Source organism: Haliotis rubra, unplaced genomic scaffold, assembly GCF_003918875.1.
Source record: "Haliotis rubra isolate DU_JTF1 unplaced genomic scaffold, ASM391887v1 Scf39, whole genome shotgun sequence".
Classification (NCBI taxonomy): Eukaryota; Metazoa; Mollusca; class Gastropoda; order Lepetellida; family Haliotidae; genus Haliotis; species Haliotis rubra.
The window spans coordinates 454,339-471,714 of record NW_025767068.1 but is presented as its reverse complement, the minus strand read 5'-3'; the positions used below and the strand labels follow the sequence as shown (position 1 = coordinate 471,714).

The 17,376-nt window shown below is 43.8% G+C and overlaps 2 protein-coding genes across 2 annotated transcripts in view; one reads left to right on the top strand and one right to left on the bottom strand.

Moving 5' to 3' along the window:
- LOC124286669 (lysosomal alpha-mannosidase-like) overlaps positions 1-10,455 on the top strand; it is a 35,729-nt gene extending 25,274 nt beyond the window's left edge. The window contains exons 23-27 of the mRNA XM_046723073.1: positions 5,582-5,672; positions 6,012-6,148; positions 6,600-6,755; positions 7,630-7,756; positions 10,276-10,455. Of these exons, the coding sequence (XP_046579029.1) occupies positions 5,582-5,672; positions 6,012-6,148; positions 6,600-6,755; positions 7,630-7,756; positions 10,276-10,400 (636 nt within the window). The 3' untranslated portion in view covers positions 10,401-10,455. The remainder of the gene's footprint in view (positions 1-5,581; positions 5,673-6,011; positions 6,149-6,599; positions 6,756-7,629; positions 7,757-10,275) is intronic.
- Positions 10,456-10,823: 368 nt separating this feature from the next.
- LOC124286708 (lysosomal alpha-mannosidase-like) overlaps positions 10,824-17,376 on the bottom strand; it is a 50,677-nt gene continuing 44,124 nt past the window's right edge. Inside the window, exons 18-26 of the mRNA XM_046723132.1 lie at positions 17,135-17,256; positions 16,636-16,737; positions 15,110-15,197; positions 14,575-14,661; positions 14,109-14,199; positions 13,589-13,737; positions 12,628-12,786; positions 11,908-12,031; positions 10,824-11,399 (exon numbers count right to left, since the gene is read on the bottom strand). Of these exons, the coding sequence (XP_046579088.1) occupies positions 11,266-11,399; positions 11,908-12,031; positions 12,628-12,786; positions 13,589-13,737; positions 14,109-14,199; positions 14,575-14,661; positions 15,110-15,197; positions 16,636-16,737; positions 17,135-17,256 (1,056 nt within the window). The 3' untranslated portion in view covers positions 10,824-11,265. The remainder of the gene's footprint in view (positions 11,400-11,907; positions 12,032-12,627; positions 12,787-13,588; positions 13,738-14,108; positions 14,200-14,574; positions 14,662-15,109; positions 15,198-16,635; positions 16,738-17,134; positions 17,257-17,376) is intronic.

Here is a 17,376-nt window from a genome sequence, read left to right as displayed (position 1 = left end):
CCAAATTTGAATGCTTAGTGTTGTACCGTTTTCGAGCTTTCATGCTCGAAAGAATACCCCATCAAACAGTTAGTGAACGATTTAAGAACCCAGACAATTGGCCATGGTGAACGATTTCATTTTCTGTTGGTTAACGATATACGGTCAACCTAAACTCGTCATCCAATTTGCTATACAGCATTACCACTAACTATCAAGTATTCAATTCTTCAGATGGGCTGTTTAAACGACGGAAATGTCACCATATCAATACTACTACTGTTCTGAACTTTTTCAAGACTTCAGTGGGGTTATATATCACTGTAATGACATTCACACAGAGAAGACAAATATTATTTTAAAACTACGTGTAGGTGACATTACAGGTAAACTCAAATAAGTACAAAAAGATTTAAAATATCTGCCAAATCATCGAAATGAAACTGATAAAGAAATTGTTGTCTCTAAGGAACATGAAAAGCTCAGTTTAGTATCAAAGGATGACGAATCACAATGTACACCAAAAGAAATACACTCTTCAAAAAAGAAACGCATAAACCATTATTAGAAGAATTTATTGCGTTAGTTTAAGAGCAATTATTTCATGTACTTTCAATGGTAAAAAGGTGAAAATCCACACGTCTATATAGAGACAAAGACCTCGCTAACATAACATCAGCCTTTATTGTTTCTGTTCACTTGAGTGCACAAGATGGCGTCAAAGTCAGTACTTTGTTTGGCCTCCTTTGGAAGCAATTACTGCTCGGCACCGTCTCGGCACAGACTGGATAAGTCGACGAAGTCAGTCTTGCGGAGTTCTTCCCAATTATTCCTGCAATGCGATGGCCAGTTGTGGAAGTGTTTGAGGCGTATTTTGACGTTGATGTACACGTCGATCGAGTTCATCCTATAGGTGTTCTATCGGGTTGAGATCTGGTGATCGGGAAGGCCATGGCAAGACATTGACGTTAGAATTGGCAAGGTAGCGGACCGTAACGCATACTGTAGGTGAAGTAGAGTTGTCATGGTGGAACAACTCCCTCTGTCGGAAGCATGTGACGTGCAAGGACGTCGTTGATGTACCGACTTGCTGTCAGATTCCCCTGAACCACCACTAAATCAGATCTTTATGTGCTGGATATCGCACTCCACACTATGACACTGCCTCCACCGAATCTGTCGACCTGTCGAATGCAATTAGGGGCAAAACGTTAATTTCTCCGACGGTAAACAAGCTGTCTTCCATCTCGCCGGTAAAGCAGAAATCGCGATTCATCACTGAACCAGACTCGGCTCCGGTTTCTAAGGTTCCAGTTCAGGACTCTACGACATCATCGCAAGCGACTGCGCCGATGGAAGTATTTCAAAACTAGGGCTGATAAATTAGATTGCAAAATATTGTGATTCTGGTACCCGTATTCCGATGCGTATTGTGATGTATCATCAACCTAAGTGTTTGACAGTGAGTGACATTGATTGTACACGCAGAGCCTATTTTACACATGCTAAAGCATAACAATAACTCAATGGTTGTGATAACAGAAATTTCGAATTTCGAATTGATTTTGAAGGATTGTATTTTCTTTATAAAATGTATTGTATGTAAAGTATGCTGTTTTGTCCATCAATTACAATTGAAAACGTCAGCGTGAATGGAAGTCTGTATGAATTTGAAATTAAACCATAAAGATAACAACAACAAAAACCATTGCAATAGGTATCGGTTTAAAGGCGTATTGCAATATACCGGTAGACCTACTCAAAACGGGCGACATCTGGCCTTCTTGGTCGAATTCCCACTCCACGCAATCGATTCCAGACAGCTTGGTAGGAATGTTTTCTCAAGCCAAGGATGCGTTGTGCAGTCTCCACGGTAGACTAAGGCTTAGTCTCTGAATATATATAATTTTGATAGTAACAAACAAGCCCATTTATATTGAAAAGGAGCCCTAGGGAGACCAGAGATTCAGAACCTGAGGGAATCTAGACTTGCTATATTTAGGGCTTTAGCACTGCCGAGAGGGCTTGGCAGTGGGGAAAATAATGTGGTTCAGGGACTGTGAGACAGACTATCTCCACGGCTGTGGCAAGACGATGAAGCAACTGAGCAACCCGGATGTAGCGGTCCTGGGCTTGGTGGTAACTCTTGTACGGACGCTTCTTGGGTGATCTTGGGCGGAATTGGTCTGCAGGAAACGATCCCAAAGGCGAGATATGGTGCTCTGATGAACGTTGAAATGTCGGGCAGACTGCGACCCCCAGCTTCAAGGCGGCCTATAATGGCGATGTTTCGCTTGGTGGCACTAAGTCGTGGCATGGTGATTTCATCTTTGCCACCCGCCGTGATGTTGCTGGAATATTGCTAAAAGCGGCGTAAAACCAAACTCAATCAGTCAGTCAGTCATCTTTTCCAGGCAAAAACACAACGTTTACCTTTTTATAATGATCGATACCCCATGGTTTTCCACTTACTTGCACGTGCATTTTGCTTTGCATGTTTTCTTAGTGACGTATTAGCGAATATTTCTTCGAACACTTCTAAAACAAGGGGACAAGTTAAAATTGCCGCGTTCTGGCGCTGAAGCACAAAAATGACGTTTTGGAAAGAAATAGTATATTTGTATTGTTTTTGCCGCAGCTACAGGAGTCCAATATTCTCAAAATCACCTATGCGTTTCTTTTTGTGAAGAGTGTAGATGATGAACTGATAAATGAAACCGCACTTTCACGGCACTGCTGTTGATTGGTGTAGACGTGCTCACAGGGGGGTGAGTATGTGTCTCGTTTAATGAGTCGTCCAAGGTGATGCCGCTCACTTCTATAGCTAGTATCTGTATCTAGGTTTTGCGACTGATATGATCATGTTGAAACAATAGTTAAGAATACAAACCACTGCCACTTTTACTCAGTTATAGAAGTTGACTGAGAGAATCCGTACATAAGAAAAATATTTACTATGTAATACAAAACAAGGTGAAAAAGAATGATCAAGTTGATTCAGCATTACGTGACTGAAATACGGATGTCTCTATATTGTTTCTCTGTGAATACACTACTTTGGGGCAGTACAGCACACCTTGTCACTAGAAACTCTATTGAATAACCACCGTAAGCGTTTACTGTGTAAATTAGAGTTCGACATGACATAGTTTACCATGATGTTCTTAAATCGCTCACTAACCGCTTGATGGTGTGTGGTCTTTCGAGGATGAAAGCCCAAAAATGGTACAAAACTAAGCATCCAAATTTGGCACAAAGATAGTTCGATAATTACTCTAAATGATGATGTAATTTGTTTGTCGTTTATACAGGAATGATACCGTAAACTGTGACATATTTATGCATCTTTACGGAAACGTAGCCGAAGCTAAACATTGTTCTGCAGGCTCATGGTCTTGTATAAAGTGGCGGTGTGTGGTCCTGTGCGTAGAGCTCAGGTCACAATCAGTTGAAGTTAAGCAACTTTGGTCGCGGACAGTCCTCGGATGGGTGACCGTGTTTGGCAGCTTGACTCCTGAGAGTTTCTAGGACTTCAGTCCTGCCCCACAACGAAGCACATGTGACGCATGTGGTCTCACCTTAGGCAAGTGAGTTTGTTCAAAATTGCCTCCGTCCACCCAGCAGTAAACTTGGGTACCTGGTATGATACGATGGTAGTCTGAATTTGAACCTTGAGCGCCTGACAGGCGACCGGTTGTATTCTCCACATGGAGTGTTCAGTACTCGTTGACCAGTGGTAATATGTCAGCGCTTTGGGCATGCAATCTGCATGGATAAACGCGCAATATAAATGGACTATTATTATTATTATTATAATGACGGAATGGAAAGATATTTGGTATGAATACGCACATGTCTTTTATTTTACGGCATGAAGTTTGGGGACAATGTGGTATATACAAATATAGATATTGACAATTTCCTATACCTAACAAATAAAACCTGCTCACTTCTCGTGTGATAAATCGTTCACTTCCATGCTATGAAATATTTCCTGCCGTTCACCGCTCCTGCGGTGTGAACTGGGCAAGAGTTAATCCTGTGGACTTGTTTTACTACTAATTTCTCACATATGATAGACCTGATTCAGACGGATCTAGGAACTTTATTGCTCTCTGTAAATTGATGATCTGACATTTGGATGGCATTATTCAAACCGATAGAGGACTCTCATTGCTTCTAATGACGTAGCTGTTCTTGACGCACATCGTAAAAAGTCGGCCAGGGCGACCTTTTTTTCTGGCACTAGACGTTCACCCAAAAATGAACTCATCAGCAATCAAACACCTGGCGCCCAGTCACCGGAGTTGCGCGTGACGTATTAAACCCCGATGAACGCAAGTGCGACAGTGTGCTACAAGGTCTTTTGCTATGCTTATTCAGTGCACAAATAATATGAATATTTATACAGTTGACTGGGCTTGGTGGAGAAGTGCATAATAAGCGGGTAGAATGCAATACCCTTGATCTTTGTTTTGATGGTGGGCTTCTGGCATTTGACCTGAATGGTATCGGCTTCTTTTGTAACGACTTATCTGATTGGCTACTGTGAGAAGGTGGAGCCAGCAAATGGACGTAATACAATTATCGGGCCAAGGTATGACATTCGGAACGTAGTCTTCCTGTACGAGTCCTGTTGGAGTCCTGTAGGGTTCTTGTCAGCTACTATGACTGGCTTTTCACTCTTCGAAGGAGTGATCGCTAAAATGTTTCCAATCCTTTGACTGTTCAGTCTCTGGTTGAGAGACGTAAACTCATGACCTATCCATGGACACAAATGCCTGACCGAAATCAGCTAGATGTAAAATAAGAAAACTTGGAACCTGGTGTTCTGAATTCTTTGTCATACCTAGTTCATTCCCCAGAATGTTATCTGTAGTGGTTAGAGCGTCCGACGTTAAACCCAATTTCACCTCACCTCACCTCACCTCACCTCACCCCAGAATGTTATCGTTGGCCGAAACAACCTACAGTACCGGTATTGGTTATGTGACTTGTAGAGAGTCAATAGTTGTGTCCTACATTTCCCTAGTGTTGACAGTTGCAAGTCGTCCTGCTATTGGATCATTCTCGACCATGTCTCTTCATCTCTAAACGATTGCAAATGAAGGAGTCTCATCCGTTGAACCTGCCAGTATGTTCACATGGATGGCCGTCGGAGTTCTTTGGACATACTTGGTGACAGTGCTTTGGTCAAATGTCCTTTCTCCTCAACAGAATACCTTGTTAACGTGATGTCCGGGTGTTGCCTGGTTGTGTATTTGGTTTAAACGACCCTGAAAGCATGGACAGTATTGTAGTTAATACATGCAGAATGATAAGGACGTATTGTACAACCTCTGATCTTAGGCTGAGAGCGGTCTAGCCTGTGTATATTGTCTGCTATGATGGAATACTGAGCTTTCTCTGTCAGGCACATCAACTCCAGGAACAGGGTGCACTAGGGCAACTTCTGAACAAGTATAGCTTCACTATCAGAAGTCTTAAATCTTCAATATATCCACTAAAATATTCCAGATTCTGGGTTGTGAATTGGAGGCACTGAGCCAATGTTCTGTAGACCATTACCTTACGTGATGTTTTTTTTCTTCCTGTGGACCAGGTTCATCGGCGGACGTTCAGGGATGATGACCTTGGCGTGGAGGAACCCCTGAATGAACGCGGGGAGGACGGGAGGGGACTTGTCTTACGAGGTCAGGGAGAAGATGGTGCCTTTGTCGTGGGCATTTACACCATAGAAATGGCCTGAAGTTCGCAACTCAAATGTCATCCTTGTGTTCAGTTTGTCCTCGGTTCGTCCCGACTAAAATCATTGGTTTGTCATCTGCGCATCACTGCGCACAAACACAGTGACCTTTCGTCGAGCATTGAAATGTTATAATTGCCCCCACCCCCAATCCCCCATAGTGAAGTGGATAGGGTAAAGGTCGATACTAATGCACGTATCTGTATCAGTGAAATATTCTTGATCCTGATGCTGAGCCCAGTGTCACCTCTCCGGACAAGTTACTGTTCCCTAATGTTCCCCACAGGTAAACACTACGTGTTCCTCAACACAATAGCCAAGGCTGCCAGAGAGTACCGAGCCCTGGGACTCCAGGTCCACCACCCTCCCACTGTGTCCTTCATGCAGCCGGATCCACCCACCACCAACCATCTCGTCACCTCGGTAAACATCTCACGATAAACGCTTCACAGATCAGGTGCCTTAGTTCTCTGTTCTGAGCTAGTCCTTTTGTACGTGGATCCTGCATTCGGGAATTCGAAAATAGATACGTTATCATTATGATGATTTATAGTTATAGTATGTATTTCTTTGGGCTGTCCTTGCCTAGTATGCTGGCACGCCGTGAAAACTGTTGAAATACCTGAAATACCTACTGTGGTGCTCAACTGAACATACTCTGAAACGCCGTTAATGATGTCTTTTTCAATTCTGCTTCTTGAGGATGCGGAGACTTCTGTAACGTACATGTTGCTGATTGCAACGTACAATAACATCCATTCACAGAAAAAACCCATCCAGAATTAAAGGCTAAAGTAGATTAAACTTCAGGATTCGTAAAAACACCGATGCTGTCATTTTAAAACTCTGATGGTCAGTTTTCCCGTGTGGTTAGTTTTCAGGCCTACGTAACCCTCTTCCGTTCAACGTTCACCTGCTGACCCTTGACCAGACCCCAGGTGATCCCGACACCCTGATACTGAGACTGGAAAACTTTCTGGAAGTCGGTGAAGCAGATGAAGATGAGGAAGAAGCGACCGTAACTCTGCAGGTTGGTTTAAGAAAACATCCACAGTTGGATGCCAATTTTGACATCAATTTTACGTTTCACGACTGTTCCTGTCTAGCCCAGCATGCAATCAGCAGTACCGAGACGTCAGCTGTTTGCCGGCCTGTACTAATTCAACCGATACGTGTCTAGACTATGTCATACTGTCAGAACGTATACCAGCAAATGTGTCATCGTGAATTAAAGGACAAATTACACCATAGGTACCCTGGGGGCCTCCTGGTGTAAGGAGCTGTCATTCACTATGTACAGTGTGATATGATAGTCTAGCATGCCGCACCATCTACCATGAGTACACGTGGCACAGTGCTGTAAGGAGCTGTCAGTTACCTTTCTATAGATGTAATGTTTCCGGACCCTATTCCCAACGGTGTACAATACTAAATGTCAGCACCGTTACTCCTGGGCTGCTTCAAAGTGGTAATTACAAATGTCTGGCACCAATGTGGACTTTTTTCCACGGAACTGAAACTCAGCTACGATAACAAACCGCCATTAAGACAATTCATTCCTTCACCCAAATTTCCAAAGAGTTGACATTTTCTCAAGGACCCAAGTTACACAGTATTGTCACCATCTCCTGCTAAAAATATATCTACACACGACAAGTAACCCAATTTCTTAAATTCGTAATGTTTGTCGGTAGAATATGTGTTCTAAGGCTTGGAAAGGGTTTACGGTTGATCCAGATCCGATCTGCGAGAATCAATCAACCAGTTCCAATGTTGGATGACCAGGTTTTGATGTTAGAAGTTTCAGAACAAGACTATTCTCGTGGCGTGTTAAGGAAACCGAGATGTTTTGCCACACCGTGTGCCAGGCTCTAACAGGCTTGTGGTGAACTGCTTCATTTCAGTACCTGTTCAGCAGGTTTGACATCACTACAGTACGGGAGCTGAGTCTGGGGGCCGACCACAATATTACCAGGGTGAGGCGGCTTCAGTGGAACACGACTGATGGTACCACCACAAGCGGGACACTCGGTGAGTCACATAGTTCGAGGCTGGTTGGTTTTGAGGTTTTGTAGCGTGTGGGTCGGTTTGACATGTCACATTACCCGGGTAGGTCGGTCTGTTTTGATAGGGTGTGTGGATTAAGACAATGGGCTGGCCCGGATGGGTGTGTGGCGTCACCAGGGTGAGATATGTGGAACGCCACTGACGATACTAGCAGTATGTGACGGGTGGGTGGGGAGTGGGTGGATTGGCGATATCCCATCACCAGGATGAGATGTGTGGAACGCCACTGACGCTACTAGCAGTATGTGACGGGTGGGTGGGGAGTGGGTGGCTTGGCGATATCCCATCACCAGGATGAGATGTGTGGAACGCCACTGACGATACTAGCAGTATGTGACGGGTGGGTGGGGAGTGGGTGGCTTGGCGATATCCCATCACCAGGATGAGATGTGTGGAACGCCACTGACGATACTAGCAGTATGTGACGGGTGGGTGGGGAGTAGGTGGGCGATATCCATCACCAGGATGGATTGGCGCCATCCCATCACCAGGATGAGATGTGGGGAACGCCACTGACGATACTAGCAGTATGTGACGGGTGGGTGGGACGGTGGGTGGTTTGGCGATATCCCATCACCAGGATGAGATGTGTGGAACGCCACTGACGATACTAGCAGTATGTGACGGGTGGGTGGGGAGTGGGTGGCTTGGCGATATCCCATCACCAGGATGAGATGTGTGGAACGCCACTGACGATACTAGCAGTATGTGACGGGTGGGTGGGGAGTGGGTGGTTTGGCGATATCCCATCACCAGGATGAGATGTGTGGAACGCCACTGACGATACCAGCAGTATGTGACGGGAGGGTGGGGAGTGGGTGGTTTGGCGATATCCCATCACCAGGGTGAGATGTGGGAACGCCACTGACGATACTAGCAGTATGTGACGGGTGGGTGGGGAGTGGGTGGCTTGGCGATATCCCATCACCAGGGTGAGATGTGTGGAACGCCACTGACGATACTAGCAGTATGTGACGGGTGGGTGGGGAGGTGGGTATCCCATCACCAGGAGTGGGTGGAACGCCACTGACGATATCCAGTATGTGACGGGTGGGTGGGGAGTGGGTGGCTTCGACCATCACCAGGATGAGATGTGTGGAACGCCACTGACGATACTAGCAGTATGTGACGGGTGGGTGGGGAGTGGGTGGCTTGGCGATATCCCATCACCAGGATGAGATGTGTGGAACGCCACTGACGATACTAGCAGTATGTGACGGGTGGGTGGGGAGTGGGTGGGTGGCTTGGCGATATCCCATCACCAGGATGAGATGTGGGAACGCCACTGACGATACTAGCAGTATGTGACGGGTGGGTGGGGAGTGGGTGGCTTGGCGATATCCCATCACCAGGATGAGATGTGTGGAACGCCACTGACGATACTAGCAGTATGTGACGGGAGGGTGGGGAATGGGTGGCTTGGCGATATCCCATCACACAAGTAGGAGGGTAGGTAGGTAGGAGTGGCGGTAAGGATAGTATGGTCTGTTTCGGGTTTGAGGTATGATATAGTCAGAGTGAGACGGTTTGTGCGGGAGACAACTGAACACACCCTCGGCAAACATGTCACTGCTGACATAAGCGTTAAAAACAACAGTGTGCACATAGAACATTCTCAGTACTCGAATCAATAATCGCCATTATCGCTAGCCTGATCGCGACTATTTATACATTCCGTGTAATAAATCTGGTATCACTGGAAATGAAGAACACATCGACAGGTTGATCCTGCACCAAGTATAACTGCTGTGACGGGTTCATTCCCAAGTAGGGCTGTGGAGTAGCATAGTGGTTAAAGCGTTCGCTCGTCACGCTGAAGCCCTTGGTTCGATTCCCCACATGGGTACAATGTTTGAAGCCCATTTCTGGTGTCCCCCGCCGTGATATTGCTGGAATATTGCTACTAGCGGCGTAAAACCATACTCACTCATTCCCAAGTTGACAATTTAAAGTTGACAGGGAAACAGTTCGTAAAAGAAGGAGATGTGAAAACAACAAACACATGCACTATAATATACAATTGTATTCTAAAATTAACTAATTCACACACACACAGAGGTATGACAATGGCAGTACAATATTGTGTGCCAGTATTTGTGCAGATACAGTCCAGTAGAAGAGCAGTGTTTGCAGCAATAGAGACATTGATAGTAAGAATAGTCACCTCTCATTAAAAAAGTAATCCAACTCGCAACTAGGTAATGCTGAGTTAACTCCCCTTATACACCCCTAAAAGGCAGATGATTGTGGAATAGGTACCTTCTGGGTCTATCCAAATCAATCTACATTGTTCTCAGCGTGACTGGAGATGTCTGCGAGGTTGTAACACAAGTCTAAATACAGCACAGCACTGCCCCAGCTGACTGCACAGGTACAATGTACAACAGGTGGAACACTGCTGCAGCTGATAACACTGCCTTATAGCGCCAGTTATGTAAGGAAGCAGTGTGTCTGTGTCTCCAAGACTCCGTGTTATATTGTAGAATACGCCGATTCCCGTGACGTCCATTCCCCACCGTTTCCCATCCTCCTCCGGCCAATGGAGATACGGACATTCAGAGTCACCACCGGCCCCGCCACGGAGCCACCCTCGGACAATGGCGTTTAACTGTTTGTGTGCAGGTGTGAGTGATGTATTTTGTAAATAAACCTTACCGAGAAAACCTCTGGCTCATCAATTCACATGGGTTGCAGTGTACGTCTTCGTGTGACGATACCGTCGTGGAACAGACCCCCTTTCACCCACAGACAGTTGATTACAGGGACAGCCAGGTGTTCGAGAAGCACGTTCACAGACAAAGTTATTTATTCATTAACCTGTGCTGTGCCGTCTCCATCCGTTCTCGAACACCTGGCTGTCCCTTTCTCTGCACTCCTCCCTCGTAACAAATAGTGAACTGTGTCAATATTTTAATGATAGTTTGTTAAACAACTTTTTTATTTTTAGGACAAAAATTCTGCAAAAACCTCAGAGTGGGTATGATGTTTTGATTATGATCAGCGTTTCATTGAGTATTTAATGTTTATTAGTTTTCGAGTTAGATTGCAATTCATCGGTCCGCTTTTGAGCCAAACGGACTATAGTTTGATTTCATAACAGCGCGGGGCACTCCACGCCGTCGTCCTACATGCTGATAACCATCCCCTTGACGGTCGTCAAGTTTCCGGATGGCAACGCTAGATCTCACCACGATCGCCCATTTGCAGAGCAACGCCATCTAACATTAAAAGATCCCATAAAGATCCCCAATATCCCTTTGAACATTTGTGGGACTATCTTCCGATGCTGAGAATTAGAAGCTTGATTGCCGGTTTGAGTCCTAACTGAAATACTCTTCAAGACGGCGTTAAACCAGTGTATCCCTGACAAAAACTGATGAAAGAGAAGTAGGTATAAAATAAATAAATTTATTTGTATATGTATATTATATCACAGTAAATAAAAATAAATATTACACATTGAGCAACATTTGCTACCTGAAAATATTTTTGAAAAATGATTTGGAATGTTTGATTTGATCATCGACTTCTATGTGGAATGTTCTGATCTCCATCGGATTCAGCGTCACTTGAAGGGGGAGGTCCCACTGCAACTTTACAGCAGCACCTGCAAGTACAAAATGCTCACAAATAAAATATGATATTCCACATAACGATGTGTCTCCAAGCATCGGAACAAGCAGAGTCCATTGTATCTCAAGTTCTCGTGAAGATTGGAACAGGGGACTCTTGATGTCAATCACTTGATTGTCTGGTTTAGACTACTGTGCCTCGAGTATAACACCCACACATGCACTAACAAACACACACACTGATACAGGAAGAGAGACAGACAGGAAATGGAAGAGGTACATTTAAATTTAACATCTAAAGCAGGATGACATTTAATGTTTCCTTATCAGACCTTTACTATGTGTTTAGGATATAATGGTATATAGTGTGTCATTTGAAGTGTATATCCTGTTCACTGATCCACTAAGCATGGGGGTATTTCAAGAGTGTTGCCACTTCGGCGTATCAGGATAAGGTTCAGGATATATTTCACAAATGTACCGTTACGATGGACTGTCACGACGGTATCCGTGGTGACAAATAACGACCCGTCTCAACGTTACCTATTTCCTCTGGAGTGAGCCCAGATTCTGTTCTCCACCTCAGCCTCTTCACGTGTGAAGCCATAAAGTTAGCACCAAGACTCAGCTCCTCTATTCCTACTATTTGAAAGGCACCAAACAGATTCTGTAACAAAACATGAGAACAGTCAGCTTGGTCTTGTAGATTCACCCAACAAGCACTGCACAGTATCACCGTTTCATCTTCTACACAAAGTAAGGGTAACGAATTCCTTCATGTAATTGATATGAAACAGCTGTAGGTCCTCATTCACAGATATCTCATATGAGAGGTCGACCATAGTTTTGCTTTTTCGTGTAACATTTAATTGAACTTGCTAAATTTGTTAGTGAACAAGGATAGAAAGAAGGAGCGAGTCGTCTCTAATCAAAGAAAATTACCTAGAGCGTGTCCATGGCGTACTTGTATGTCAACCTACGCTATGGATTATAGAGGCAGATTGACTTTGTTCTTCCTCCTAAATCTAGGTCCAGGTCAGACATCACAGACCTATGTGTCTGCAGTATATGTAGTTCCACCTACTGCTCGATCTACAGATCGCCGCCAAGATCAGTCTGGCTTTGACCGCGAAGACCCACCCACCTCCAGGTCTACATTATAAGATTGACCGCGAAGACCCACCCACCTCCACGTCTACATTATAAGATTGACAGCGAGGATCCACCTACCTCCTGGTCAACAGTATCAGTAGATCCACCTACCTCCAGGTCCACTGTTGAGGGTCGGGACAGCTCAGGGTGTTCCCCCTTCTCATAGAAGTGTTCCAGTCTCAACAGAAGCACATCCGTGTTGTTATCCTCTACATAGTCCAAACTCAGGACGTGCACGTTGGCGGGGAGACTGGACTTCAGCCCTGACCACTGGATGGGAGAAGGGCTGTGTGTATTATTTGCGTCATTTGTCAGCTGGTTCTACGATCTATCATTCAACTTGAGACAGTAACTATAGTCTGTTTGCAGTGAAAACGTACCGATGAATTTCACTCTAAACAAAAAGGTAAATCGAATAAAGTGAAATTAAGATTGCGAATCCTCATAATTTTACCTTGCCAATTGAACATTTAAATCTCAGAATTTTATTCAACTTAGGATAAAAGTTGTTTAACAAACAATAATAGTTTCAAATCACTATTATTGGTTTGTATTACAAGGGGTATGCACTTTAAATGAAACATCGAGAACAAGTAGTGTTGGTTTAAGTTAACGCTCATCACGTACCGCACGTGCATTTGTTTCACTGTTCCATCTACTGCGCTCACCCCCTTGTAATACAAATCAATAATAGCGATTTGAATCTATGATCGTTTGTTAAACAACTTTTATCATACGTTGAAAAAGATTCTGAGATTTAAATGTTCATTTGGCAAGGTAAAATTATGAGGATTCGCAATCTTAATTTCACTTAACTTGATTTACTTTTTTGTTTAAAGTGAAATTCATCGGTACGTTTTCACTGCAAACAGACTATAGCACGTATTTCTGATTCTCTGGTAGACTCTCTCGGCGGAGATTCCTCTCACTACACACATAGTTCACTACTGTAAAGGGAACTGATGTTGTTTATGATATATTTGGACATTCTATTTCTGAAAATATTGCCTTTACAAATTAAAATTGTCTTGGAGATCATACAATCGCTAGAACAATTCATAAGAACACTCACCGCCATAGTCTCTGCCGTGTCCCATCTGTTTCGCTTATCAGAATCTAACGGTATAAAAGACAGTGTTGGTTTGAAGTGGATTTCTTGAGCTTTTTCTCGTTGGAATTTAGCAGAACTTGTCTTCGTACCAACATACAAATAATGAGTTCCTGAAAAAGTCAGACGAGTTTTGTTATGTCAAAGAAAATGGTCATGTTTATCACATATCAGGTTAATAGCATTCATTACACGAAATGTATTTTAATATATGGGACGTGGAGTACATGTTATTAATACACATAATATATGACAACTATTTGAATGGGGGACATGTTCGTGAAATACAATGGTATAAGTATTGTTTGAAAAATGAAGGAGTTATGGCCCATAACATTCATAAAATCTGACGACAAAGGGAATGCGTGGAAAGTACATTGTTGCCTGGTGGCAAACACTCGGGTACAGTCAGGAAACACTTTATTTTGTCAGCGTTATCATTGGACTTGCAAATATTTTACTCTTGTCGACTGTTTCAACTCACCCCTGTATATGAGCCCCTGGCGATTCTTCCCTCTCTCATTTAGGGGCTCCCCGACCCCAAGGCCGTCGTCAAACAGCGTCCGGCGATGTACCTACAACATGGCCTATCAATGTGCATAAGGATTCCTTCAGATAGTGCCCATATCTTCGGACCGCCTGAAGAGTCACCATAATCATTGCTTTTAGCTACACTAGGTTTTCATATACCTTAAAATGTTCATTATGTGATCAGGAAAGTAGTATAGCATAAACAGCATCAATGTAAGGCCTTTTGCCGTGATGGGTACATATGTGAGTGAGTTGGTTTTACAGCTATGAAGGGTGTTTCAGCTATTCACATTACAACGAATAAGGGACACCACGACGAGCGGATCCAAACGTGAAAAAGACGTAACTTTGCACATCAACACCTTAACTACCAGAGTACTCTTGACACAGTATCTCCACTGTACAGCGACAACACTTACCATCAACTCCATCTCCCCGTCGTGGATGCTGCCACCACCTTGACACCGGTCTGTCAACAACGTCACCTGGACGTCACGGTCAGCGTCCTAAGGCAGAAAAGAATGTGTGACAGCTCTTCAAGTGTCTCTACTGCTAACGACACTGCTACTTAGGTCCTACTCAAGTCACCATAAGTACACAATCTGCATTATGCCTCTTGGTCTGAAACACCACATGCAGTCTCAAAGGGACCGTTAGTGGTATCTTTCGACAGCCGCGAACCCAATTCTCACCCAATACCTGAGTGAGGGGTGTGGGGTGGGGGTGGGGTCGATAGTGTCAGTGTTGGTGAGTCGCCTGAATGGTGATACCAAGTTTATCGCTTTAACCGCTCGCATCTGTAACAATATTCATTATGTATAAGTTTAACGTTTAGTCCCAGCATATTGGAACCCACCAACATCCTCATCCAGTTTTTGTATCATTCTGATAATTTAATTTGATAGAATCAGTCGAAACTGCCCAGAATTAAGCCACTGGCAGTACAGGGTTTACCTTTATAAACATCCTGCTTGTTACTGGATAGTAGTTCCCAGCCACTCGGTCTTTGACGTCCAGGTTCCATGTTTCCCGGTAGTCACGTCTAGTCAACAGGGAAGTAGTATGTTAGTCTTAAAAACAACATGTACACCGTATGTGGATGGGGGTTAAACTTGCAGCTGCTTGCGTTAAACCCATGTCGGTTTCTACGATGCTAGCCACAATAACCCGCGTCAGGCAAATGTATCAACAAGTAACGCGTCTTCGGGTGTGACGAGGACTGGGGATGGAATCATCAACTCCTTCCCCTCTCCAGACACTATATTCACTCCATCAGGAATGAGTGTGTACGCAATAGCATAAGGCTGGATGACTGGTATTGATAAACACCGGTGGCCCCAGCCTGTCCGAGCGCAGTAAAATAAACTTAAGCCTATTTTTTACACCCAAAGCGCTGCCACTTTCCACGACTTTTTAGGCACAGGGAAATTATAGCTTGCTGAAGGTAGCAGTTATCTCCCCTCATTTGTGAATTGACACGTTAAGTGATTTCTTTGAACCCTGATGTGTCGTATGACAAGATCTTAAGAGACAGAACTGTCATTTAAACCCACAACCCCAAACCTCTTCCTCGCCGCACACACGCACATTGCGTCAATTCAAAATAATCCATTTCACTGTATTGCGTTTTGTAAGAGATCATTTGAAGACTGCAAAATGACGTGACTATCAAATATAATATATCGTTGCCGTATCCCGGCTGCGTGCAAAGTAGTATTTCAATTAAATGTGAATAATTTAAAACTAGTGATATGGGTTTCTCACCACACCACCACACTTGAACAGTATTGCAGATGCTCCATGATCAGGCGCGTAGTAAGCCAATATGTTCGTGTAAGCCCGATAGGTTGTAAAGCTTTACATAATGGTAGCTTCGCCCCTGACGACGTGTCAGCAGAGCTGGGAAAGATATGTAATGCAGGTCAACGACGTTTACCACCTTAGAGAAACCCACGAGCACGAGACTGGTGCTGGCAAACCTAGATACATAGTCGGGGAATCCCGGGATTCGAACTCACGATCAGAGGTTTCTGGCTGCCCAAGGCCGGATTGTGGTGCCTCACACGACCGGACCTGGTGTGCCTCGATACACATGGCCGTTTATAGTAATATTAATATTTCATTGTGTGTAAACCCATCAACAGAAATACGTAAAGTTAATATGAAAAGGCATAAGATGACTTCCTATATTCTTAACTAATCCTGTTATCTGGTACTATGTTTGAAATGCTAGTTTATGCATCCTTGAACATAATTACAGTAAACCGTGTAGGTTTTTTTTCTTTAACCCAGACAGTGCATTATACTGTTTTCTCGAGACTCTAACAATGATTCAGTTGAATCTAAAGTGTACGTCACAATATTTCAGTAATAGCACGGTTTATCAGACAATAAGAGAGTGCGCTCCAATGAAGAAACCGGCTCAATTAATGACCTGGTTGTGTTTGATTAACATCATACAGCAACAGACTGGGACTTACTTTCTTTTGAGGTTTTCGCGACCATTCGAGTCAGTGTAGAATTCTCCATTCGTTTGTAAATTTGTCTTGAAAAGAGATACTACTTCCTTGCCCACATGGTCTCTGTGAGGAATCAAACAGATGAAATCATTATGGCATGTAATTAAGTCTATCCGTAAACAGTGTACACTATCTGTAAAAAGAGGATCGTCTGAGATAGTGGGCTACAAAATCCTTTTATCGAAGTGTTTATGACCTTTTGTGTAACTAATCGAAATAGATATCATATCGCTCATGCTGTTCATGTAAGTGTAAAATTATTGAAATTCAATCAATATTTTGGAACGTTTTCATAAAAGACTTGATTATTCAAACAGAAAGGTTCGTTCAACAAATGCGAAATGGTTCAGTTTCTGCCATCAGTGTGACTTCTATACTGGGGATTAACAAAGATTGATGGCGGTAACTGTATTACTGGAACTAGGTAACAGCTGAATCAGTGATCCAACATCTGACGTACGTCTCAACGGGGATAGGGCCGACAGTCCACTCCAGCGTCAGGTAGTCCGCATCGTTGTAAAGTCGGACCACTTGTGATACGTACTCGTTGAACCTTTGGTGAACCTCTATCGACTCGGGACCCTGGGGTCAGAAGGTACAGCATAGTGTGCTTAATGTGGATATATAAGTAATACGTATGGCAGAGATCCCACGCTAATCAGGATAATTGGTCAAACATTGGTTTTCTTGCAAGAATCGATG